General features: G+C 52.2%; 1 protein-coding gene across 1 annotated transcript in view; it reads right to left on the reverse strand.

Moving 5' to 3' along the window:
• Window positions 1–25,616, reverse strand: part of PADI2 (peptidyl arginine deiminase 2) — a 55,012-nt gene that overhangs the window by 16,791 nt on the left and 12,605 nt on the right. The window contains exons 2-9 of the mRNA XM_017505563.2: window positions 21,283–21,466; window positions 19,790–19,862; window positions 13,299–13,360; window positions 10,910–11,027; window positions 9,786–9,911; window positions 3,653–3,831; window positions 1,469–1,572; window positions 584–695 (exon numbers count right to left, since the gene is read on the reverse strand). Of these exons, the coding sequence (XP_017361052.1) occupies window positions 584–695; window positions 1,469–1,572; window positions 3,653–3,831; window positions 9,786–9,911; window positions 10,910–11,027; window positions 13,299–13,360; window positions 19,790–19,862; window positions 21,283–21,466 (958 nt within the window). The remainder of the gene's footprint in view (window positions 1–583; window positions 696–1,468; window positions 1,573–3,652; window positions 3,832–9,785; window positions 9,912–10,909; window positions 11,028–13,298; window positions 13,361–19,789; window positions 19,863–21,282; window positions 21,467–25,616) is intronic.

Below are 25,616 nucleotides of genomic sequence, written 5' to 3' on the forward strand. Positions count from 1 at the left end.
AAAAAAAAGCCAGGCTTGAGTGGTGCATATTTGTAGTTCTAGCTACTTGGGAGGCTGAGGTGGGAGGATTGCTTGAGCCTGGAAAGTGGAGGTTGCAGTGAGCCGAGATCGTGCCACTGCACTCCAGCCTGGGTGACAGAGCGAGACCCCATCTCAAACAAAACAAAACAAAACAAAACAAAACACAACACAACACAACACAACACAACACAACACAACACACAAACAGCAAGCAGCATCCTGAATACGTTTTCCTTCAAGTAACAACTTAACTTGAAGCACATCCTGTATCCGTATTAAGAGATTGGCTTCGTCCTTTTTAGTGGTTGCACAGAACTCCCGGGAAGCCTGTTACTCAGTCCTGCACGGACGGACGTTTAGGCTGCTTTGCAATCTTTTGCTACTATAAGAAGCAGCACCGCAGTGCACTGCCTTGCATGTTCATGTCTTTGTGCGCATGTGCAGATATGAGCTGAAGGAAGAGTCCCCAGCTGCGGAGCTGCTGGGTGCCAGGCGGCTTACATGAAGCTGGCTTTTCTTTGCCTGACCCCGAGGCTTCCTAGCCTGGATGTGGGATCCTCACCTGGATCCAGCGATCGCCTCGGTTTATGTACTGGAAGCAGACCTTCAGCTCACAGTTGGTTTTCTCCACAAGGTTCTTCACCTCTTTCAGGAACAGATAATTATCCTTCATGCTGAGAAGTTGGGGTAAGAAGGGGAGGCCAGGAGAAAGGGTGAGGAGGGGCCAGAGTCATCTCCCTGAGATGGTGACAGCAGCTGGTATCTCTGGACCGTGCTGGGCAGACCAATCCACACCTGTGCTCACGGCCACCTTTAGAAAGGCCACTGGAATCAAAGGCCAAGTAAACCCACCCACTCATGCGGCATTTGTCAAGGTCATGAACAAATAAAATGAGGAGGGGAACTCTCACCCCCACCTGTCCCAATGCCTCACACCTCTGACTTCATAGATTTTCAATTAAGAGCTGTGCCTGGCATGAAGTTGGGAGGAATGTGAGGACTCCAGGGGTCCCTTTTGGGGTTGGCAGTCATCTCACTGTAGGCACCTTTTTTCTCAGTTCTCATCTTGCTGCTGTGGACCTAGTGCATAATAGGTGCTCAATAAAAGTCTGTTTAATGAATGAGTCAGATAAGCTGCATTTCTGCTGCATTTCCACTTCATAAGAGGTTACCAACTGCATGGTAGGGGGTTAAGCAAGAGAACAGAATGGCAGCTATTATTTTTAGAGTATACCCTGTGTGCTGGACCTTGGATAAATGCTTTGCCTGCTTTGTCTGATTTAATCCTCACAGTGACTCTATGATGTGGGCATTTCAGAGAGGCCAAGAGAGTTGCTCAAGGTCACACAGTGGTAACTGACGGGGCCGGGAACTAGACTCAAGTCCATCTGACCCGGCTCTTGGCCACTCTGCCACACTGCCTCTCCAGGCTGGGGTCACCCCTTACCAGCACACAAACACTGACACGGGAGGCAGGATGTTGGGTGTCATGATCCACGGAGCAATCCGGAATATCACGGTGTCTGTGAAGATGGGCGTCAGGGGAATGTCCTGGGTGTGAGAGACAAGGTGTGGGGATCAAAAGGTCTTGTCAGGGTGCTTTCCTCGCCTGCCTTCCAAAGCGGGTGAAACTGATGACAGTGAAAATACATTTCCTGAGTACTCACTGTGCACCTAGACTGTGCTAAGTACTCGTACATTTGCCAATTCATTTCTGCCTTCTGACCACTGCAGGAGGCAGATACTGCATGATCCTCACTTTTCAGATGGGGAAACCGAGTCACAGGGCTGTTACCCACCCAAGGTCACATGGTTGGTAAGTGGTAGAGCCAGGCTTTACACCCAGGCAGTCAGCTGCTGAGTTCACACTCTTAGCCATTGTCCTATCTTGTCCCATCAAACTTCTCTTCCTGAAATCGGCACATACAGCAGCTGAGCCAGCCCCCCGCCTTCCTCTGTTTTTGCCCTGGGCATCTTGCCCTTATCTGTGTGTGAGCATATTAGCATTGCTTTGGGTCAGTTTTGCTATGTCCAGACTTTTTTTTTTTTGGAGATGGAGTCTCGCTCTGCTGCCCAGGCTGGAGTGCAGTGGCACAATCTTAGCTCACTGCAACCTCTGCCTCCTGGGTTCAAGCGATTTTCCTGCCTCAGCCTCCCAAGTAGCTGGGATTATAGGCATTCACCACCACGCCCAGCTAATATTTGTATTTTTAGTAGAGATGGGGTTTCACCATGTTGGCCAGGCTGGTCTCGAACTCCTGACCTCAAGTGATCTGCCTGCCTCAGCCTCCCAAAGTGCTGGGACTGGAGGTGTGAGCCACCGTGCCCGGCCAGACTGTTTTGTTTTAAGGAATGGTCAAGCAGCTTGCCCAGAACCTGAGGGAAAGTGAGGTGTGATTCCAGGGTTCCTCTGTGGGGCTGGCTTTCAAAAGCTACAGGAAGTGGACCCCATTCTTGGTGGGGAGGTGTGGGAGTGGGGGGCCTGTTGCACAGCTTGCCTTTCTTGCCCTGGTCTGCCTTTTGAGCCTCTGTGGGTGCCTACTGGAGTCTGTCTGAGAGAGCCTGGGGGTCGGGCTGCCCTGGGCCTGGGTGCAGTAAGAAGCCCCATCCCTGTCCCCTATCCCATTAGCTTTGCCTTTTCCACTTCCCTTGAGCTTGAGGGTGCTTTGTAAGTAGAACTTTACAAGTTTGGATGCTCACAACCACCCCAGGTGGCAGATGCTTTTGGACCTTCTGTCTTACAGATGGAGAAACTAAGGCAAATGACCCTTAAGTAAGGAAATGAACAGGGAGTTAGTTCACTTGCCCAGGGTCTCGTGGTGGTTAAGCTGGGATTTGAACCTGGGCAATCTGCTGCCAGGGCTCACTCTCATACGTCTCAGCTAGCTCCAGCCTCACCCTTCTATAGAATCCATTGTATCCTGTCCCAAAGTGGCCCAGGGATAAAAATGAGGGGCTCCTGTGTCTGGGAGAGCAGCCAGGTCCCTTCTCTTTTTCTGAGTGAAACAGGGTGGGCCTGAGACGCTAGGGTCTGGGGGTGAAAGGTTTTGTGGTGAAAGGTTCTCGTGGGCAGAGCACGCACTCAGTAAGGGGGCTTCTCTAGAGGTACAGGACCTCTCCTCCTCATCCAGCTTCTCTCCAAAGCAAGAGCAAAGCTGGCTGAGATGCCTGGCCCCAGGGTAGGGCATAACCTGAAGCCGGGATTTGGGATTCAGCCTGTGGTCCGAGTTGGTATAACCCACAGTTGAAGGGGGGTTCAGATAAGGGCAGGGAGTACAGGGCGTGCAGTAGGTGGTCAGCAAACCAACCATCAGGACTCTGGGCCTTAGACCTAGGCAGGGAGCAGGGCAGGCCAGGGCACAGGTGTGGAGTGTGTCAGAAAACATTGCCCATAGGGAATCCGTGGGGAGCGGGGGTAGCAAGGAGACTGATCCCAGGAGCATGGCTCAGAGGACCCTGGCAGCCACATGCTGGCTTTGCAGGGGGCATCAAGGTCTCCTATCCTGGACCCGCCCCCTTGGCACTTTGAGGGGTTGGAGCACAGCATGGACTCCTAGGAATGGCCCACTGGTAGGAGCCCCATGCTGGCCCCCAGGGGAAGCCACCTATGGTGGAGGTCTGGAGCCCTCACCTGGGCCATGTACTCCAGCAGGCTGACATGGATGGAGACCAGGCCTGAGAAGCCCTCGTCGGGGAAGCAGAGGCCTTCCACGAAGAACAGCAGCTCCGCGGAGCCACCCGTGTACTTGACCACATGGTAGAGCTTCCGCCGGCCCAGGATGTGGATATAGCGTTGGCCGAAGAACGGGTCTGGAGGGAAAAGGACCAACATCAGACCCCTACTTGCATCAGACAGAGGCCAGCGGGGTGGGATCACTGATGGGGACAAAAGGGCAACGTAACTTGTCCTCTAGACAGAGAGAAAAGCACAAGCAGAAATGCCGCCAGAATGGCCACGACTGGGTCATCGCCATTGCCTCAGCACCACTGTGTGCTGGCTGTGTGGCGCTGCGTCGGACAGTCACCCTCTCCGGCTCTGGCTTCCCCGTCTACAAAATGAGCAAGCTCTCTCATGAACGGCACACAGGAAATTGCCAGCAGAGCAGTTAGTGGTGTCAGGGAAGGATACAATTGTTTTCATTTCACAGATGAGGAAACCGATCTCAGAAAGGAGGAGTGACTTGTCCAAAGTCAGAGACCCAGTAAATAGCTGAGCTGAGCTGGGACTCGGATTCAAGTCTAATTCTGAATCCCAGGCTCTCATTCTGTTTGTAAAAACATAACATAAATGTGCCCATTAGTACCCAGAATTCCCCTCCATACCATGGAAGCCAAGGTCAGTGAACTGGCTGTCCATTTTTGTGGCTGGGAGGAAAGGCAGGTCCCCCCAGTGCTGCTGCCCCACTGAAAGCTCCCACTTCGACTTGTGCTGTTCCCTCTGCCTGAAACAATCGTGCCCCTTCTTCCTTCAGGCCTTGGTTTGTGTCACTTGCAACAATCCGGCCCAGATACCCCAGAGACAAAGCCAGGGGATCTGTTTGGAGCTCCCACAGCCCCCTGCCATCTCCATCACAGCCTTTTTATTTATTTATTTATTTATTTATTTGAGACAGAGTCTCACTCTGTCACCCAAGCTGTAGTGCAGTGGTATGATCTTGGCTCACTGCAACCTCTGCCTCTGGGGTTCAAGCAATTCTCCTGCCTCAGCCTCCTAAGTAGCTGGGGTTACAGGTACATGCCACCACTTCTGGCTAAGTTTTGTATTTTTAGCCGAGACAGGGTTTCGTTACCATCTTGGCCAGGCTGGTCTTGAGCTCCTTGCCTTAAGTGATTTGCCTGCCTCGGCCTCCCAAAGTGCTGGGATTACAGGTGTGAGCCACCGCACCTGGCCTCATCATAGCCTTTTTAAATGTGGGTGACCTGTGCGAGGGTAGGGACAGGCCCAGTGGGGCCCAGGGCCTGCCTGGCACATGGTCATGTTTAACAAATATCTACTGAAAGAACCAATGGCTTTCACAACACTCCCTGTGGGAGAGACTAAGGGGGATATTTTCAGGCAGATTGAGAGCACATGAATTGGGCAAGGACCTTCGGGGAGACAGAGGTGGTCTAGATGCAGCCTCTCTAAGAGCAGTGCTCAGCTGTTGATAAGATGGAGCAGATGTGGGAAGCATCATAACGGCAGCTATGGGTGAGATTGTCTGGTTACTTGGGGTAGGGTGGGGAGGGCAGAGGAGGAAGGATGGGAAGCGTTTGAGCAGAGAAAGGCAGCCTTTGAGATACCCTCGCAGGGCGGCAGAAACGGGCGTGGTGGGGAGAGGAGATACTTGCATGGGTAAAGGCATGGAGAGAGGACCCTATGCAGTTCCAGAAGGAATTTCTTTATGCCCTGTAGAGCTGGAAGGGCAGAATCAGTCTCAGCTTAGTGCTTTCAACGACAATGATAATGGTTAATGATGAGGTGCTCAAGGGTTAGAACACATAACCAGAATAGCCTGGTACAAACCAGGTACTTGATTAAAATGTGTGAAATAAGTGAATGAGCCACGAAGCCAGGGCCTGGGATGGCTCCTCCTGAGGGACAATGTGCCCAATTAGAGCCTGGTTATAAATCTCACTAAGGGTGCTTCCCTGAGTGGTTATGACTTACAACGTCAGAGGGGCCTTGCTTTAAATACTGCTCTGGCTTTACAAGCTATAAAACCTCAGGGAATTCACTTAACGTCCCTGAGCCTCAGTTTACTCATCTGTTCGTGGGAGATAATGACACCCATGCTACAGGGTCACTGCAAGTGACATAGCCTCAGTAACCTTGGTAACCATGGGTAGCCATCGGTAACACTGCTTGGACTTGTATTACGAGGATGTCAAGGAGTTTTCTTCTCTTTTTTTATTTTTTGGAGTTTTCATTGAATAGTTTCCGAACTGAAGGCAAGGAAACCATGTCCTAACTCATCCTCCCTTGGGAGGGAGGAGTCCAAGGAATGAAGTAGAAAAATTCAGATACTGCAAGTCCCAAAGAACAGAAAGTGAGGTCTTGCTTACCCAGAAATAATAGTGTGCACCTGATGGCTCTATCACTCAGCAATTCAGATAGATAGTCATAATTCAAACATTTTCTGTCGGGCGTGGTGGCTCATGCCTGTAATCCAAGCACTTTGGGAGGCTGAGGCAGGTGGATCACCTGAGGTCAGGAGTTTAAGACCAGCCTGGTCAACATGGTGAAATCCCATCTCTACTAAATATACAAAAATTAGCTGGGCATGGCAGTAGGTGCCTGTAATCTCAGCTACTCAGGAGGCTGAGGCAGGAAAATTGCTTGAACCCAGGAGGTGGAGGTTACAGTGAGCCGAGATTATGCCATTGCGCCCCAGACTGGGCAGCAAGAGCAAAGCTTCGTCTCAAAAAAAAAAAAAATTTTTTTTTTCCTCCAGGCACTCAGGCCCTTCCACGCCCACAGGCCCCAGCTGTACTTGAATGGATTCTCAGGGGAGAGTCAGGCCGAAAAGCCAACTTGTCCTTGCAGCAGACTCATAGCCAAAGCTTTCCCAGGGCTCAGAGCACCTGGGGGGCTCCGCCAAGGTCTGGGGTAGGAACAGGCATCTGGCTGGGGGTGGTGGGACAGGTGGAAGAGACGTTCTAGTCCATCTGCAGGCAGCTTTCTCCCTCCCAATGTGGCTTGTAGCCTGTGATTTACAATACGTCTCTATTCTGGGCCTCTTTCTGACAGTTGGGGCCAGCTCCGGGCGGACTGCCTTCTCAGTAGGAACAATTCAGCCATTGTCCGCAGGAGCCTCCTTTCCCCCGTCTTCCATCCCTGGCTGGGCGCAGACCTCACACTGAGCATGGCCAGCTCTCTCTGTAAGAACCAACAATGCTGCTCTTTCCAATAGTCCTCGTGCCTTGGGCTGGGCCCGCTGACTACCGGGACCTCTCTGCCCCAGGCATTGGCCAGCACGTGGTATGGTTTGCCTTCACCTTCCCAGCTACTTTGGAAAGATTCTACTTCCCAGCGAGACTCCTTGATAGTGTGACCGGCTGTTTTGGTTTCCTTAGAACTGAGTGGTGTCCTGGCATGAGGGACCCTCAGTGCTAAAACAAGGAAAGTCCTGGGCAAACTGGATTACCATATCCTCATGTAAAGAGGTAAGGCCCCAGTGCTTGGTGTTCTGGGCAGAACGTGAGGCCGAAGCAGCCACCAGGTCTTCCTAGGAGCACTGAAATCTCTGTCCACCCCAATCATTATAACTAACATCATAATCTCAACAAAAGCCATAATTAGGCTGGGCGCGGTGGCTCAAGCCTGTAATCCCAGCACTTTGGGAGGCCAAGGCGGGTGGATCACGAGGTCAAGAGATCGAGACCATCCTGGTCAACATGGTGAAACCTCATCTCTACTAAAAATACAAAACATTAGCTGGGCATGGTGGCGCGTGCCTGTAATCCCAGCTACTCAGGAGGCTGAGGCAGGAGAATTGCCTGAACCCAGGAGGCGGAGGTTGCGGTGAGCCGAGATCGCGCCATTGCACTCCAGCCTGGGTAACATGAGTGAAACTCCGTCTCAAAAAAAAAAAAAAAAAAAAAAAAAAAAAAAAAAACAATAAAAAAAAAAAAAAAAAAAAAAAAAAAAAAAGCCATAATTGCCATTTCTGGAGAGCTTTCCAAAGGCCAGCTACCACACTCAGTGCCCGACACACCTTCCTCATTTGATCCCCACCCAGGGCACCCGGGACAGTCAGGACTCTTGCTATTCCCATGCCACATCAGAGATGGGTACCCCAAGGGTGGGGCTGGTGAAGACACTTGCCTGGATCTGGAATAGTAGCTCCCTGACTCCAACATTCCCTTTAGGGGTCCTTCAGTCTCCAACCCAGTCCCCTTCCCTTGGGGAGAGCTGGTCTGACCCTACCAGGACACCTGACATTTGCTCATCCACAGGCGTACATGGAATTTGACAAAACTCCAACATGTTTGCATGGAAGAAAAGGAGACTGTGCTACTGATCAATGATCTGTCATCCTTTGTTGTGTGTGTGTGTGTAGCTCAGAGTTTTCACCCAGGAGTCAGCATTTTTGGGAAACTGTCTCTTCTGGGTGGCCACTGCCTTCGTCATGGCTGCTCCCCACCAGATGGGCAGCCCAGAGACGGGGCTCCGGGGAACATTCTCAAAGCCCTTGCCGTGCTAGTTCATTTTTCTCCTTGTCGGCTCAGGACCTATCTCAGATGGCCAGTGACGGGGAGGGATGAGATTATGGAACCAGCCCAGAGTTCACTCCCTTTAGCAAAAGAAGAAACCTCGAGATAATGTCCAGACATCATTATTTGCAACAGGTCTTACGTCACGACACCAAGGTCAAGGGGCCAAGGCCGCGGTCCTGCCCGCATCCCTCCTGCTCCCGCTGGCGACCCCATCCTCCATGACAACCCTGGCCTGGGCGGTGTAAACATCAACATTTCCAGCCCCCTGGGCAGGGGAGCCAGCCTGACTCTGGGCACATTCCAACCTGTGTGAGGTCACTGCTTGGAGTCCAGGGTGGATTAGAAGGAGGACTGGTGTTAGGTGGCTGCTGTCCACTGCCATCCTGGCTAAATAGCTCTCTGAGGTGAGGGTTCAGGGTCCTCACTCACCTCATGGTGAGTGCCCTGGATATAGCAGGCCTGTCAAGAGGTGGGTCCAGGGCTGGGCCAGAGATCCTGCCCCCCAGGCAGCTGGGCATGCAGAAACCCCCCCACCCTGCCACCCGCCCTGTACCATGGCAAATTGCAATGCCAACTATTTTGCTGAGGTAGCTTTTTAAATACATATGTCATTATTATGACAGTCCCTTGCTTAAAACCCGCTAATGACATTCCATTGCACTCAGAATAAAATCCAAACCCAGTCTGCACGCTCTGGCCCCTGGCCCGTCTCCCTGACCTTGACTCCCAGTACATGCCCCGCTCTGGGCTTGGTCTCCTCCATGCTTTCCACATGCTGTTCCATCTGCTTTGAACACTATTCCCTCAGCTCACGAGTGGCTGTTTCCTTCTTATTGTTCATTTGAATCTCAGCTCAGATGTCACCTCCTCAGAGAGGCCTTTCCAGAGGCACCCATTTAGCGATGCCTCTGCTCCGCCGTTCTCCTCACTTACTCTATTTCATTTCCCCAGTTGTGGTATTGATTATGTCTCTCTTGCTAGACTGGTGGCTCCTTGAGGTCAAGGTGTGACTGCTGTGTTTACTGCAGAGATCTCAAAGCTGAGAACAGCGCCTGGCACCGAGGGGCTCAACACATATTCACAGAAAGGGTGAGACAGAGCTGGCAGCTACCAGAACTAGCTCCAGGGCAGGAACCCGTGGCCTACACAATGGGGGCCCAGGACACCTGTCACCATCAAGAGGAGCAAAGGGTCAACTCTTGGAGGTGCCCACTGCATCGTCAAGGGTCTCTGGAAGTCAGAGATGGAAGAAAATACCTGGAGGTGGTGCCTGCCCTGCCTCAGGTATCCTGAAGGCGACATGATTCCGGAAAAGAAGGTGGCCAAATGCCCTTCCTCCCCTGATGCGTCGGGAGGTAGGGCCTCTGGGTTCTACGTAGACCCACGTCACTCCAGACACACTTGAGAGGAGGAAGTCTTTCAACTTCACTTGGTGACAGCATTGCCACATTACAATCACCCAGAGACCGATGCAGGTCTTCTCCAGGCACGTGCACCTGTGGAGGCCACACCTGCTAAGGGGAGGAGGGTAGGTGGCTAGAAAGGGCTGGGCTGGGGTCACTCACTCTCCACGTAGAACACGCCCACTTTGTCTGAGTCCGACATGGAAATGTACAGAACAATCTCGTATCCGGCGGGGAGGCGGTCAGGGCCTTTGGTCCGCAGGATCATCTGGGACATGTCCTTGAGATCTGAGGGGCGGGAGGTGAGAATGAAGAGAGATTCTGCTGGAGCTCAGCTTTCCAATGCCTTTTACTTTGATAATCAGGAAAAAATCCCCATGGGTGTGTACTGTGGAAACTACAGAAAGCATAAAGAGACCGGGTGCTGTGGCTCACACCTCTAATTCCAGGGCTTTGGGAAGAAGAGCTGGGTGGATTGCTTAAGGCCAGGAGACAAACATCAGCCTGGGCAACATAACAAGATCCCCCCAAAAATAAAAAAAATTAGCCTGCATGCTGGCATGTGCCTGTAATCCCGGCTACTCAGGAGGCTGCGGCAGGAAGATGGCTTGAGCCCAGGAGGTTGAGGCGTAGTGAGCTATGACCATGCCACTGCACTCCAGCCTGGGCAGCACAAGACCTAGCCTCAAAGAAAGAAAAGAAAAGCATAAAAGAGAATAAAAGCCAGTTGTCATCTCCAACACTGGAGATGATTAACCTTTTGGGAATTTTCTTCTGGTCTATTTTCTATGCATGTATATAACTTAAAAGGTTCCAGACCAGGCGTGGTGGCTCACACCTGTAATCCCAGCACTTCGGGAGGCTGAGGCAGGCAGATCACCTGAGGTCAGGAGTTTGAGACCAGCCTGGTCAACATGGTGAACCCCTGTCTCTACAAAAACACAAAAATTAGCTGGGCTTGATGGCACGTGCTTGTGATCCCAGCTACTCAGGAGGCTGAGACAGGAGAATTGCTTGAACCTGGGAGGCAGAGGTTGCAGGGAGCTGAGATTGTGCCATTGCACTCTAGCCCAGGCAATAGAGTGAGACTTCATCTCAAAAAAAAAGATTCTAATCAAGCCATGTTTACAGTTTTGCCTTAGGCTTTGAGCAAGAGTGGGTATTTGTGCCCACCATCCCCAGGAGGCCTGAGTCCACACCCACCTCACCCTCAGTCCAGCCCAAGACTGGGCATGAATCTTTTCACTCCTCCCATCCTGCCACCCAAAAGCAGGGCCTGCTGGTACCTTCCTTGCTGTAGACCTTGTCATCACGGCAGTCCTCTTTGGGCAACCAGGGTGTCTCTCGGTCACAGTTCACCAGCAGGATGGCTCCCTGGCCCTCGGGGCCCCAAGTCCAGGTTGCCTACAGTGGAAGGAAGAAAGGTCAGTGCCTTCTTCTCTATCCTAGTATAGACCCCATGGGGCACCAGAGAGACAGCCCCAGGATGAGGGTAAAGAGTAGCCGCCACCCACTGGGGCAGCTGTGACCTGGCAAATGAGAATCTCAAGATTGATATCCACAGAGGATCAGCATGGGCATCAAAGGCAAGTTCAATACGGGCACAGAGACACGAAGGCTGGCTGAGGCATTTATGGGCCGCCTGTCTGGGTCGGCTGGTGTCTGGCAAGAGTGGAGGCAGGGAGGTGGAGGCTGGCAGAGAAATGAGCAGACAGACATTCTACCACAGGTCCCAAGGTTTCTAGGGGAGCTTGCGAGGAGGCGCCTGGATGGGTCATACCCAGCTGTTTCCAGACACCTGCATGGTGCTCCACTTTCTACACTGCAGCCAGACAGAGTGCTACTAGAACAAACTTGGTCCAGATTGTGTCACTTCCCTGCTTTAAGCCAGGACAGGGGCTCCCTGTTGAGTTAGGATGAAGCCCCGATTCCTCGCTGTGGCCTGCAAGGCCTGGCGAAATGTGCCTTCCTCTCTATCTCATTTCCTCCACCTTGCCCCTCATTCACTCTGCCCTACCCATCCTGGTGCCTTTCCGCTCCCAAAAGACCCAAGCTCCTGGGCCTTTACCCAAGCTGGTCCCTCTGCTGCTGTTGTGCCCCTTTTCACCTGGCCCACTCTACCCCTCCTTGGTTACAGCATAACCATCTCTTCTTCCTGGAGGCCTTTCTGATTCTCTAGGACAGAACAGCTTCCCCGGGTCCACACCTGGCACTGTACACATCCTTTTTGGGAGGATTCAGGACAATTGTGATGACATGGCCACCAACAATACTCCACATTTAATGTGGACCATGGGCTCCTTAAGGCCAGAGCTGTGTTTCTCTTGTTCTTTCTGCATCCCCTGGGCCTGACCCACTCCAGGAACATAAAAGATGCTCAACAAATACTTATGGGATAGTGAAGAAAATGTGAAAGCTTCACCAGCCCAGGTTTAAAAATTCTAGCCAAGTTCAGGCTCATGGGGATTGTGTGAGTTTGCCAAGACCGCAGAGGCCCTTGGGGGTGGCTGGAAGCTCTCTCCCTGGGGCTGCTGGGCCTCAGAGGCATCTGTGGAGTTCATGGTCATGTGGCTTGGCCAGAGACTCGGAGAATGAGTGTGCAGGGCTGGCCCTGGCCTCAGGCAAGCCCTGCTTGAGATCCTAGAAGAAGGGGGCTCCCCCACAGGGCTGAGAACCCTCCCCTGGCCTGCAGAGAGTCAGGGGCAGGCTGCCAGGGCCCAGGCTTCTCATCGGGCTGTGTTTATTTTACTTTATAAAGCACCCCTCTATGTAAATTTACCCCAGACTTCAGAGTGTTATTATAAAGGTCACATATGCCCACGGCCAAAATTTAGATGATAAGAAGGGCAGAAAAAGGAAAGCAGTTAGAAGCAACAGCCTGAATGTACACAGAGCAAGGCTGATGGAGCCTAAAAACTGGGCTGAGAGAAAAGTCCAAATCAGAATGAGATGGAGAACACCATGCTGTCGGCACAAATTAAAAATACATGCACACCAACCACACCACATGCCTCCCGAGAGACACCAGAGCAGAAAGAGACACAATCAGCCCATCAAAATGGTCCTCTGCGGGGGAACAGAAAGGGAGTGGGGAATGCAAGATGAAAGAAAATAAGTAAATGAATGAAGGAACAAATGAATGAATGATGAATGAATGAAAACAGAAAGAGAAGGACTGTGCATGTACTGGCAGAGAGAATACTATGCCTTGAACTGAGACTTTCTTTTTCTTTTTCTTTTTTTTGCCATTAGTCAATAGTTAGCTACTTACAGAATGAACTGAGAATGATGAATGCAACCCTCTGTCCTGAGGGTCTGTCTCCCCTACCTCCCCAGTCTTAAAAGAAAAGGCAAAATAGGAAGAGCAAACGCCTTTGCAGTGCTTCCTCTGTAGCGAGTAGTGGGCATATTTATCCTTTCTAACAGTACCATGAACTGGGCGTCCCCATCATGGGATGGGGAAACAGAGACTCAGGAGCCTGCTCTGTAGCCGTCTCTATAAGGAGCCTGGGATCCTCTGTGGGTTCCATCATTGGTATGTTGTGTGTCTTGGAGCCTGTCTTGGGCCTCAGTCTCCTGAGCTGTGAAATGGGAATGGTTTACTTGACGGGAGAACCATGGTTGCCTGCGGGATCCCCGGGGTTCAGGGTGGTGACTTCCCTGATAGCTAGGTACCTTCTTTGGGTTGTTCTTCTCCACCACGCCATCCCGGTCTGCATCCACATCCAGGGAGATCTCTGGGGGAAAGAGACATGGGTGAGTTGCCAAGCCTGCCAGCCAGGGTGGGGTAGGGGCATGAAGAAGACCTGTGGGATTAGGGTGTGTCTCAGCCATTCCTTTGGTCACGGGAAAGGGAGGACCTTGCTGACGTCATCTTATGCAACGCCCCCCAGCCTTAACGTCCCACTATCCACTGGAGACCGTCAGCAGACACTGTGTGGACCTTGTAGCGTACTGCAGCAAGAGCTGCCATCGGGAGGTCCGGGCTCTCCCACCACTTCATTGTTCTGGCATGGGTTTGGGGAACGATCCTCGCTGAACAGATCTGGGAGCCTCAGTTCAGCGGTAAAGTCCCATGCCCAAGGTCACATAGGGACACTAGCAGAACTGGGGTACACATTGCGGTTGGTCTGATTCATAGCTCACATTCAGAAAACTTACAGGCACAGCATTCCTGAAATACTCCCATTTCATAGGGTAGCAAACCCAGGCTCAGAGAAGTCACCTGTCAGCAAATCTGGCTGGTAATCTGGGAGACCAGTGCAGGATAAGGACCCCAAGGGGCAGAAGGGAAGGCAGTAGCACAGGGGCTGTTAAAGAGGCCGAGGTGCCGGGGCAGGAATAATATTGGTTTTGGCTCTCCGACCTTTGTGAACTTTCCAGCCGGTCACACCCACTGAATGCTGCCTTTCAGGGAGCGTGGCCGCCTGAAACTCCTCCCTGGGAAGGAGCTGGGCCCAGCCTCTTTAGGGAGCTGCTCTGTCCTTTTCAAGATGACAATCTCTCCTCTGTGGGCATCTTGCTCTGCAGCTGCACAGTGTTTGCCATGGCATATTCTCTTGGCCACCCAAGGGAAGGCGTGATCACCTCCACCCCCTAAGGCTACAGATGAGGAAACCCAGGCCCCCAGCAGGGAGCGACCATTGAAGTTCCTGGAGAGCACAGAGCCAGGCTCTCAGCAGGGCCTTGGACTCCAGATGCCTGCTCTCCGCAGTTCCCTGCAATGAACCCAGGCTGACCTCCCACCAGGCTGTTTCCAAAAGCCCGGCCCAAAGTCAGAGACCCAAGACTTGCTCCCTCAAAGGCCATTCCCAGAGGAAGTGCCCACATCCCCAGCCTGGCAGACCTTGTCTCTAGGCTGCGAGGTGACATTACATTGAGACGCCTTGAGGCAGATCCATGAAAGCAGTGGGCCAGGGGCTGGAAGAGAAACTATGGTGCACTGCATGCTGCTTTTTCCATTGCAAATTCTTAAATTTAAACATTTGATTCATGTCATATTTGGACATAGTATGAATCAAATCAAATCAAATAGTAACATACTGCTTCTAAAGAAAGACAGCTGCCCCCTGTCCAGCTCTCCCTGCCTGAGGCAACCTCCCTAAATGCTAAATAATCATGCTTATCACGATTTCCTGAGTTATTGAATTCAGGCAGGTTTCATTACCTTCCTGTTATGAAATGTGGGCATTTCGCAGTGTGGCTCCCTTACCGTCCTCCTCCCAGCCTCGCACAGGGCTTCATCATTCCTCTCTTTGCTTTTTTTTTTTGAGCCAGAGTTACGCTCTTGTTGCCCAGGCTGGAGTGCAATAGTGTAATCTCGGCTCACTGCAACCTCTGCCTCTAGATTCAAGCAATTCTCCTGCCTCAGCCTCCTGAGTAGCTGGGATTACAGGCACTTGCCACCACACTCAGCTAATTTTTTGTATTTTTAGTAGAGCCAGGGTTTCTCCATGTTGGTCAGGCTGGTCTCAAACTCCCAACCTCAGGTAATCCACCCGCCTCGGCCTCCCATAGGGCTGGGACTACAAGAGTGAGCCACTGCGCCCAGCCTCATAATTCCTCTCTTATGACCCATGACCTGTCCCCTAATCCACTAAAATGACCTTCTGGCTCCTTCACCCCCAGAGACCCCCCCCGTAGTCACGCCCATAGGACTTCGCCTCTGCAAGGCTTCCCCCAGTGTCTGATTTAACTAGATTCCAGTGGGATGCTGCGGGTAGGAACAGAGGACAGGGCTGATGTGACCTGCCCAGAGCATTGCCTCTCAGGATGGCTCTGCCTTCCCGAGGGGGAGGAGGGAGAGGGCCACTGCTTCGCGGCCTCTGGGCTCCAGACGACATTTCCCAGAGGCTCTGGATCCCACCTCAGCTCCCCAGAATAGCCCCAAAGTGTCAGGTGGCTCCTGGGTGTGGGGCAGATTGACGGGAAATGTCACTAGGATTGGGTTCAAGGCCGTCTGCCTTGAGAATCAAGACACTGAGGCCTCAGCTGTGACCAAGAGGCACAAGCATTTTGGAGGGTGGCCGGGGAGTGGCAGGGTGCCTAGCCTTCTTGCCTTACTAAGCAGCTTGAGGTGTTGTGGGAAGGAAGGACTCCCTCCCCCACAGCCAACCAGGGCAAGTATTCCAGGCTCTGGGGAGAAGGCCTAGGACCGAGCCCCTTAGATTGATGTTAACAATTTTTGGGGCCTGTGTATGTGTACTGCTTCCACTGCCAGGATCTCAGATGGGGGGGCTTATTCCCACCTCACCTCTCCCTCTCCCCCATCCATCCCCAAAAAAGGAAGCTTTGCAAATCAGCCCTAACCAGAGTCTTGAAGGTCCTTAGGGATTAATTAGCTCGAACCCCTCATTTTACAGTTTGCAAACAGCGAGTCCTAGTGGGGGTGGCTACTTGTTAAGGTCACACAGCAGGTCCTCGGCAGGACTGGGACCAAGACAGAGTCTGATTTGGCCAAAGGAACCATGAATTTGTTCCCAAATCTCAGGAGGAAGACGGGAGGGACCATACTCTTGCTTTTTCTTTTTTTGAGACGAAGTTTCGCTCTTGTTGCCCAGGCTGGAGTGCAATGGCACAATCTTGGCTCACCGCAACCTCCGCCTCTGGGTTCAAGCAATTCTCCTGCCTCAGCCTCCCGATTAGCTGGGATTACAGGCACATGCCATCATGCCTGGCTAATTTTGTATTTTTAGTAGAGATAGTGTTTCTCCATGTCGGTCAGGCTGGTCTTGAACTCCCGACCTCAGGTGATCCCCCCACTGCCTCAGCCTCCCAAAGTGCTGGGATTACAGGTGTGAGCCACTGCGCCTGGCCTAGGACCATACGTTTCTTTAACTTCACCCAGGCAGAGAGAAAATGTGGCTACCCCAAGAACAAGGGAGAAAAGCAGGGAGGGCATTGACCGAGCACCCACTCTGTGCCGGGTCCTTTGCACACAGCATCCCACTGAATCCTTGTAAACGCCACGCAAGGCTGCTCTGTGAAGCTCGTTTCGTGGATGAGGAAGCCAAGGCTCAGAGGGATAATGTGACTTGCCCAAGGTCACAAGGTGGTTGGAGGGGGCAGAGGAAGATCTTAGGCTTATTTCTGTCTGCTCTGAGGCCAAGGCTCTTCCTCCTCCATGTGGACTCAGGATAGGACAAAGGTGAGAGGCTCAGGCTCAGGTATATTTTTGTGCCGGGAGTCAGTCCCAGCATCTTGAGATGTTGGGGGTGTCCTTGCCTCCAAGGCACTGTCCCTGAGTGATTGATTACTCAGGATGAGGGGCTCAAGGGCTCCTCAGGCAGACACCTGAGGAAAGAGAAGACTAGAGGGGACAGACAGCAGTGCTTCCCAAGGGAAACCAGCTTTTCACCAGGGTCTCTGTTGGAACAGGAAACAGAAGTTCAGTGGGGTTAGTTTCTCATAAAGCTTTCTTTTTGCAATTGAATGACTGTCTTTTACTCTGAGATGAGGCCCTGCCTATTTTTTAGGAGTTAAAATGATGGTTAAAGTTGATAGCAAATTTTTTTTTTGTTTTTGAAATGAGTCTTGCTCTGTTGCCCAGACTGGAATGCAGTGGTGTAAACTCAGCTCACGGCAAACTCCGCCTCCCGGGTTCAAGCAATTCTCCTGCCTCAGCCTCCTGAGTAGCTGGGACTACAGGTGTGTGCTACCACGCCTGGCTAATTTTTGTATTTTAAGTACAGACATAGTTTCACCATGTTGGCCAGGCTGGTCTCAAATTCCTGATCTCACGATCTGCCTACCTCGGCACCCCCAAAGTGCTGGGATTATAGACATGAGCCCCGCGCCTGGCCAGAAGCTGTTTTCTTAATGCATTTGTTTCTCTCTCTCTCTCTCTCTCTCTCTATTTTTTTTCCCAAGCATCATAGTTGTTAGTCTGCTCATTTTTAAGGGGGTGAGGGGAGGGAGGGGACATTTGATTGGCCCATGGAACCTAAATATCTGGAACTTGTTGCAGTTTAATAAATAATTAAACACACCCTCAGGACCACAGAAGGGTGAACTCCGTCCCTTGTCATGGGCATACGCGGCATCTTTTGGGACTCAGCCATGCTGGTACCTCTGAGCTTAGAGGAGGCCCAGATTTGTTGTCTTCTAGTGGGGAGGAAAAGTCCAGTCCTGCCTCCTTATTGGGCCTTACTTTGCCGTCTATCCTAGGTCTGTCTTGCTTTGGTGAAAGTCTTGTTAATGGTGCAGTCAGCCTTCTGGGATCACCCTCATTCGACAGGTGTCAGGCCCCTGCCCTTCCTGCCCCCGTCCTCAGGTGTCCCTGTCTCGGTGGGATTAGGTTTCATCAGGGACTGTCATCTGAGACAGCCTGGGTGCTGTGTGCATGCAGGGTTCACACACGTGCCAGGGCTCAGCACAGCCCAGGACTCTTTGGTCATCATCTGCCACCCTCACCAAGGTCATCCCGAGGTCTCCTACCCCAGGGCTGGGCACGTCCTCGGTGCAGAAAGAGGGAAGGGTGACCAGGAACCAAGCCCCTTTCGGAATTAGCCAAGAGTGAGAAGGGCCCTGCTGCTGAGCCTATTTCAGCCACTGAGAGCACAGGGCCGGAGAGGGAGGGGCTGGCTTGGGAGCTGGTTGTATTTTGGGGAGGTTCTGAGATCCCCGTGAGAACGTGGGATAACTGAAATGACTTGGCATCTCACCAACCATTTTCCGGAGATGTGGCTCTAGGCAAGTATTTGTCTGTTTTACCTTTTCTGAGCCTTGATTTTCTTATCTATAAAATGGGGATAATAATAGTGTCTATCCTTGGAATCGTTCAAAGAAGAGATTGAAATTGCAATGGTGAAACATCGAGAGTACTGGAGCCTGGCGCACTCTAGGTGCTCCGTCAATATCAGCTGTTCATCATCCTCCTCCTTCTCCTCCTCATCAAAGTGCCCAACACAGCTCTAGACAGCCAGCAGGTCTGCAGTGAGCAGGCCACCTCATTATCCTTAAAGCACTCCGCATGCAGTTGACTCTCAATAACTGGCAGTTCCCTTTCTCTGCCATGCGGCAGCGCTGTCAATGTTAAACCAAGGATGGGTGAACAAAATGGCCCTCTGAAATGTCCTCCTGGCTTTAACTTCTATGATTAAAAAATGAAATAAAATGCCTTGAAAGTAATGCCTCAGTTGCAGGGGGGTGGAGCGACAGAAAGTTCAGATGATCACAGCTCAGGGTCCTGCGGAGCCACGCTGGGGTCCTCTTCCCTGGCATGCAGACCTGGCACCCCACACAGGGCAATGCGAGGCAATGGACAGAACCTGAGAAGGGGTAATCCTGGGTTCTGGACTCAACTTGCCGCCCAATTGCTGTGTGACGTTGAATGAGTTCCCTAACCTCTCTGGGCCTCACCATCCTTGTGGATCAAATGAAGGGCTTGGACTAGGTGAGTTAGGGACCTGGAGGCTGCATCTCTGCACCCTCAGGGCTGAATCTGAGGAGGGCCACGGGCAGGCAGCTGGGATTGTTGAGAACAGCTGTAGGGTTTTTTTTTTTTTTTTTTGAGACGGAGTCTCGCTCTTGTTACCCAGGCTGGAGTGCAATGGCGCGATCTCGGCTCACCGCAACCTCCGCCTCCCGGGTTCAGGCAATTCTCCTGCCTCAGCCTCCTGAGTAGCTGGGACTACAGGCACGCACCACCATGTCCAGCTAATTTTTTGTATTTTTAGTAGAGACGGGGTTTCACCATGTTGACCAGGATGGTCTCGATCTCTTGACCTCGTGATCCACCCGCCTCGGCCTCCCACAGTGCTGGGATTATAGGCGTGAGCCACCGCGCCCGGCCAGCTGTAGGTTTTATAGACTGTGGCCATTCCCCTCACCATGAGAGGGGCGCTCTTCTCCAGGCTGCAGGGGAGAGGCAGAGGAGGAACACACTTTCCTTTTTTCTCTTTTAGGGCCCACAGACCCTGGGCAGGGGACCTTGACATTGGGGGGAGTTGCTGATGGATTAGGGAGTGCCTCTTCCTGCAGATAAGCTCACACCCCAGTACGGAAGCACTGGGCACATATGACATCCCTCCCCAGGCATGTGCCATTTAGAAGAAGCTCCAAGGGCCAGGTCTGGCCCACTAAGAACAGCCTAAGTGCCTGGAGAAGGACAGCAGTGCCAGGCCCGGGGAGATGAAGGCACCGAGACTGCAGCCACACCAACTCACCAATGGCCGTGAGGAAGAGTCCCGCCTGGTCGATGGGAATGCCCCCTTCCTCATCATAGTAGTTGACGGTGACCTTGGTAGGGAGGGAGTGCATTGGGGTGGAGAAAAAAGAGAGCAGAGATCACAGATCACAAGCAGGAAAACCACAAGCAACTGCTCTCCCTCACAACTCACAGCTTGTCAAGCCAACCCTCTCCAAGCATCAGAACCCTCTCCTCCAGGAAGCACTCCTGGGTTGATGGGCAGCTTCTCTCAGGTAACTGAACTCGACTGTAGGCTCCCCTCCTGTTGGCTGAGTGCAGCTAGGATGCTGTCTGCCTTTCTGTGCCACTGTGTGCATTCTGCTGCCTGGGGGGGCCTTCATATCTGCCGTGCTGCATGTCTAGTGCCCATGGAGGGGACAGAGCTGAGGCTATTTTCTTTGGACCATGTTTGGTGCCATCACTGTGATGGAGCACATGGTAAAGTTCATAATTACAGAATCCAGCAGGGAGACAGTTCTGGTCTCAGCCTCACCACTTGGGCAAATCACCCATGGGTGTTCAGCACCCCATTTTACAGATAGACCAGGGCCACTTGTGACGGTAAACTCCAGTGATTCTATGGTTCGGAGCCTCCACACTTTCCATCGCTCAGCTGTCTGTAACTTTCGCCCTTTATGAAGCCATCATTCCGTGGTCTCACCCCGCACCATCCACATGGCTAACAAGAACCGGAAATGTGGCTATTCTGAACTGAGATGTGGTATAAGTGTAACACACACACTAATTTTAAATTTGTGTGAAAAAGAATATAAACTACCAGCCAGGGCAATATAGTGAGACCCTGTCTCTGGAAAAAAAAAAAAAGCTGGGCATGATGGCAGGTGCCTGGAGTCCCAGCTACTCAGGAGGCTAGGGCAAGAGGATTGCTGAACTCCGTCGCTTGAGGTTGCCGTGAGCTATGATCACACCACTGCACTCCAGCCTGGGCGTCAGAGCGAGATCCTGTCTCTTAAAAATGAACAATTTTGTTAATATTTTTAATATTGATGATATATCAAAATAATATTTTGATAGATGGAGTTAAGTAATATATATTAAGACAACAGGCCAAGCTTGGTGGCTCACACCTGTAATCCCAGCACTTTGGGAAGCTGAGGCGGGCGGATCACCTGAGGTCAGGAGTTCAAGACCAGCCTGGCCAACATGATGAAACCCCATCTCTATTAAAAATATAAAAATTAGCTGGGCATGGTGGTGTGTGCCTGTAGTCCCATTTACTCAGGAGGCTGAGGCAGGAGAATTGCTTGAACCTGGAAGGCAGAGGTTGCAGTGAGCCAAGATTGTGCCACCGCACTCCAGCCTCAAAAAAAAGACAATTAATTTCACTTGTTTCTTTTTGCCTTTTCAATGTAATTACTGCAAAACTGAAAATGACACACGGCCTACATGCGGTTTCCATGGGAAAAGCCTGCCTCTCTCCCGCATGGCTGGACTTCCAGCCTGTGGTACCTTGTCACTGCTGGCCTCAGTGCTCGCCTGGTTCATGGTGACCCGCAGGGTGGTGCTGGGCGAGAGAAGCCAGCGCTGCTTGCCGTTGGTGGCCACCTCCTCCGCCTCCCCATCGCGCACCACCTCCACCTGCACGCGCTCCGAGTGCTTCAGGCTGAAGGTTTGGGCCCCGGCTGGGGCCGCGCTGTGGGGAGAGACAAGAGAGGGTTAGGGGGAGCCCTGAGGTAGGGGGCATGGGGGGCTTTAAGAAGAGACTCCTGCTCCCAGCACTTTGGGAAGTCAAAGCCCAAGAATCCCTTGAGCCCAGGAGTTTGAGACCAGCCCAGGCAACACAGCAAGACCCTGTCTTTACATAAATTAAAAAATTAGCTGGGCATGCTGGTGGGTAACTGTGGTCCCAACTACTCAGGAGACCAAGGTGGGAGAATTGCTTAAGCCTGGGAGTTGAGGCCACAATGAGCTATGATTGTGCCACTGCACTCCAGCCTGAGCAACAGAGCAAGTCCCTGTCTCCTTTTTTAAAAAATATTCTGGAGGGGCAAGGCTGCAATAGCCCTCCCAGGTTATCTGGTCTGGGAGACCCCAAAGGAACTGGCTGCATTGCAGTCACCTGGCTGTGAGGAGGACATGTGTTGAACATGGAATCTCTTGGGCCAATCTTGAGTCTGAATGTTCAAGGGTGAGGCCTGGGGATCTGAATTCTTAACAAGTTTCCTAGTGCCTCTGCTGGGCAGCCAGTTTTGGGAGCCACAGGGTCCTGTGAAGGTGGAAGATGGAGGCCCAGGCAGGAAGGAATCTGCTCTGCCGGCACAGCTGGGCCTGGAACCCCGTCTCCCTGCCCAGGGTCGCTGAGTCAAGTGTTGAGTCCTCACAGAGATGGAGCCTGGAGCCCAGGTCCTAATGGGGCAAAGGAGGGGTGTCTCTTGTTATAAAGATCCCTTCCTTCCTGCCACAGCTTTCTTGGTGCCCTGACATCCCTCACCTTCTGAGTCACTTCTTGAGGTTCAGAAGCGGTTTTCCATTGCAAGGGAAATACTTTCGGAATTCTCGAAAAGCCATCAAGATTTCAGAGCAGAACAAATTGGTGTGATCTGGCTGCTGTGGACTGAAGGTTTGTGTCTCCCCAAATTAGCATGTTGAAGCCTTCACCCACAGTGTCATGGTATTTGGAGATAGAGCTCCTTTTTTTTTCTTCTTGAGAGGGTCTTGCTCTGTTGCCAGGCTGGAGTGCAACCTCCGACTCCCCGGTTTGAGGGATTCTCCTGCCTCAGCCTCCTGAGTAGCTGGGATTACAGGCATGCACCACCACACCCAGCTAATTTTTGTATTTTTAGTAGAGACAGGGTTTTAATATGTTGGCCAGGGTGGTCTTGATCTCCTGACCTTGTGATCCAGCTGCCTCAGCCTCCCAAAGTGCTGGGATTACAAGCGTGAGCCACCGCACCCGGCCTGAGATTAGATGAGGTCATAAAGGCAGGCTTCTTTTTTTTTGAGATGGAGTCTCGTTCTGTCTCCCAGGCTGGAGTGCAGTAGCACCATCTCAGCTCACTACAACCTCTGCCTCCTGGGTTCAAGTGATTCTCCTACCTCAGCATCCCGAGTAGCTGGGATTATAGGAGGATGCCACCATACCCAGCTAATTTTTGTATTTTTAGTACAGATGGGGTTTCACCATGTTGGCCAGGCTGGTCTTGAACTGACCTCAGGTGAACCACCCACCTCAGCCTCCCAAAGTGCTGGGATTACAGGTGTGAACCACTGTGCCCAGCCAAGGGCAGGCTTCTAATCAAATAGGAGAAGGAGAGAGAGGAGAGGGAGGAGGAGGAGCAAGAGAGAGAGAGACAGGTGGATAGGGAGAGATCTCTCTCCGTGGACTGAGGAAAGACCATGTGAGGACACAGTGACAAGGTGGCCATCTGCAAGCCAGAAAGAAAGCCGTCACCAGATTCCCACCATGCCTCTCCCTTTATCTCAGACTTCCAGCCTCCAGAGCTGTGAGATGAATTTGTTTTTAAGCCACCCTGTCCATGGTGTTTTGTTGTTGGCTTAAGGAGAGGTGACAGGAAGGACAGGGGACTAAGGGAGGAAGGTGCCTAGGGCTGGCGGCTTTGCTAAATCCAGCCACTGGTCTGAAGGCCCATGAGGGCTCAGAGGGACTTAGGTGGGATTCTCATGGGATTTGTGACTAAGACATATGTGTAAGCCTGTCTCAAAGGCACAGCTGCTATTTTGGGGGCCTGGAGCTCTTGGGTTCCAGGAGTTCTTAACTATGGCAGGCATCAGAATCATTGGGGGTGCTGTTTAAATCTATAGGGTGTTTTTCTTTGAAGGCTGTAGATTTGTGGATTCCATCTCTGGGGAGGCTGGTGGGAACGGCAGAGGCTGAGGGTGCTAGGGCAGCTGAAGGTGGAAACAGAGGCCAGGGCTGAATGACACGTGTAGGCCAGTGGCTATTAAACCGCAGAAGCAGCGGCGGTGGCAGCACCTGGGGGCTTGTCGAAACTACGGGGCCCCACCTCAGAGCGTCCGATTCAGGAGGTCTGGGGTAGGGCCCAAGAATCTGCGTGTCTAACTTGCTTCCAGGAACTGTTGATGCTGCTGGTCCCAGTACCACACTTTGAGAACCGCTGGTCTAGACATTCAGCACTGCGGTCCACTGCTCAGAGCGCTGGGCTGGCCAAGGCTGTGAGCGTGAGTCTGTAGGGCTGTCGGGCAGCGTCTCTCTGACCCCGGCCGCAGACTTCAGGGGCTACGGGCAAAGACTACTGATCCTGGGCTGTGGCAGGAGAGTGGGGATGGGCTCGGCAGCCTGTGCCCAGTGCTGGGAGAGGAGCTCAGTGAAGACACCCCAAGGACGCTCTGGTTCTTGTCCTGCTCCTTTCCAAACTCCACAGCCCACCTGGGACACAGGGCTGATGTGAGACTGGAAACTTCTTGGCCATGGCCTGCTGTCCCCTGTCCACATCCATCTTTTTATTTTTTTTATTATTTTTTTTATTTTTAAGGAGTCGTTTTGCTCTCTCGCTCAGGCTGGAGTGCAGTGGCATCATCTCAGCTCATTGCAATCTCTCCCTCCCGGGATCAAGTGATTCTCCTGCCTCAGCCTCCCGAGTAGCTGGGATTACAGGTGCCCGCTACCACACTTGGCTAATTTTTATATTTTTAGCAGATTTGGGGTTTCACCATGTTGGCCAGGTTGGTTTTGAACTCCTGACCTTGAGTGATCCACCTGCCTCAGGCCTCCCAAAGTGCTGGGATTACAGGCGTAAGCCTGGCCACGTCCATCATTAAGAGGGGTACAGAGTCTGGACAAAAGCCCTGGACTGAGGGTGCATGTGCAGAGGACCTGGGTTTTAACCCAGTTTTGCCCCTGACTTGAGGGAGTCTGCACCTTCTGAGTGTTCATGTGTTAGTCCCTACGCCTCAGGACTGCCAGCTTTCTGCCCACAGCTCTTGTCTTTTACCCATCCTAGGGCTGGGGTCATGTTTTGCTGAGTTGCCACGTGGTACCTGCTCTCCTTTGGGTTATAAACCCTCTGAGGGCAGGGTCTGGCCTCTCTCTTCCTCATTCTTTAGAGCCTGGTCTGGAGCTTGGCCCATCATACACCCAGCAAAGAGGGCAGAGGTGAGTGGGACTGAAGGCGAGCCATTCCCAAGGAGAAGGGTGGGTATCCACCTCAGGTGCTTTAGGTGGCACAGGGAGGAACAATCTAGAAGACTTATGTGTTTATCAAATGCAGTATCTTTTTATGGTGACTGATAAAGCCTTGCCATGTATGGTAATGCCATAAAATCTCTGTTTAAAATAAAATGACTAAGAGAAATGTGAGCTGGATTAACGAAAAGTGTTAATAGTGCGACAGGTTGAAGACAGTTTTGGCAAAAGCCGTGAGAGTCTGGGAAACCGTGGCCTCGGTCTGGGAAGCATTTCTCTCCTGCAAGTCTCTGCTTTGCCCGTCAATGTGCTGGGTGGCCTTGGGCCAGGGACTTTCCCTCTCTGTTCCATCCAGTGTTAAATGAGAGGGTCGAACCAGAGCAGAGGTGGCTGAGTCCAGAGAGTGCAGAAGAGAGGCCCTGGGCGGAGGGGTGAGGAGGAAGGCTCTAGAAAGCTGGGGATGGCTGGGCGTGGTGGCTCATGCCTATCATCCCAGCCCTTTGGGAGGCTGAGGCAGATGGATCACTTGAGGTCAGGAGTTCACGACCAGCCTGGCCAACATGGGGAAACCCTGTCTCTGTTTTAAAAAAATCTAAAAATTAGCCATGTGTAGTGGTGTGTGCCTGCAGCCCCAGCTACTCAGGAGGCTGAGGCAGGAGAATCACTTGAACCCAGGAGG

Source organism: Cebus imitator, unplaced genomic scaffold (genome assembly GCF_001604975.1).
Source record: "Cebus imitator isolate Cc_AM_T3 unplaced genomic scaffold, Cebus_imitator-1.0 Scaffold15, whole genome shotgun sequence".
Lineage (NCBI taxonomy): Eukaryota > Metazoa > Chordata > Mammalia > Primates > Cebidae > Cebus > Cebus imitator.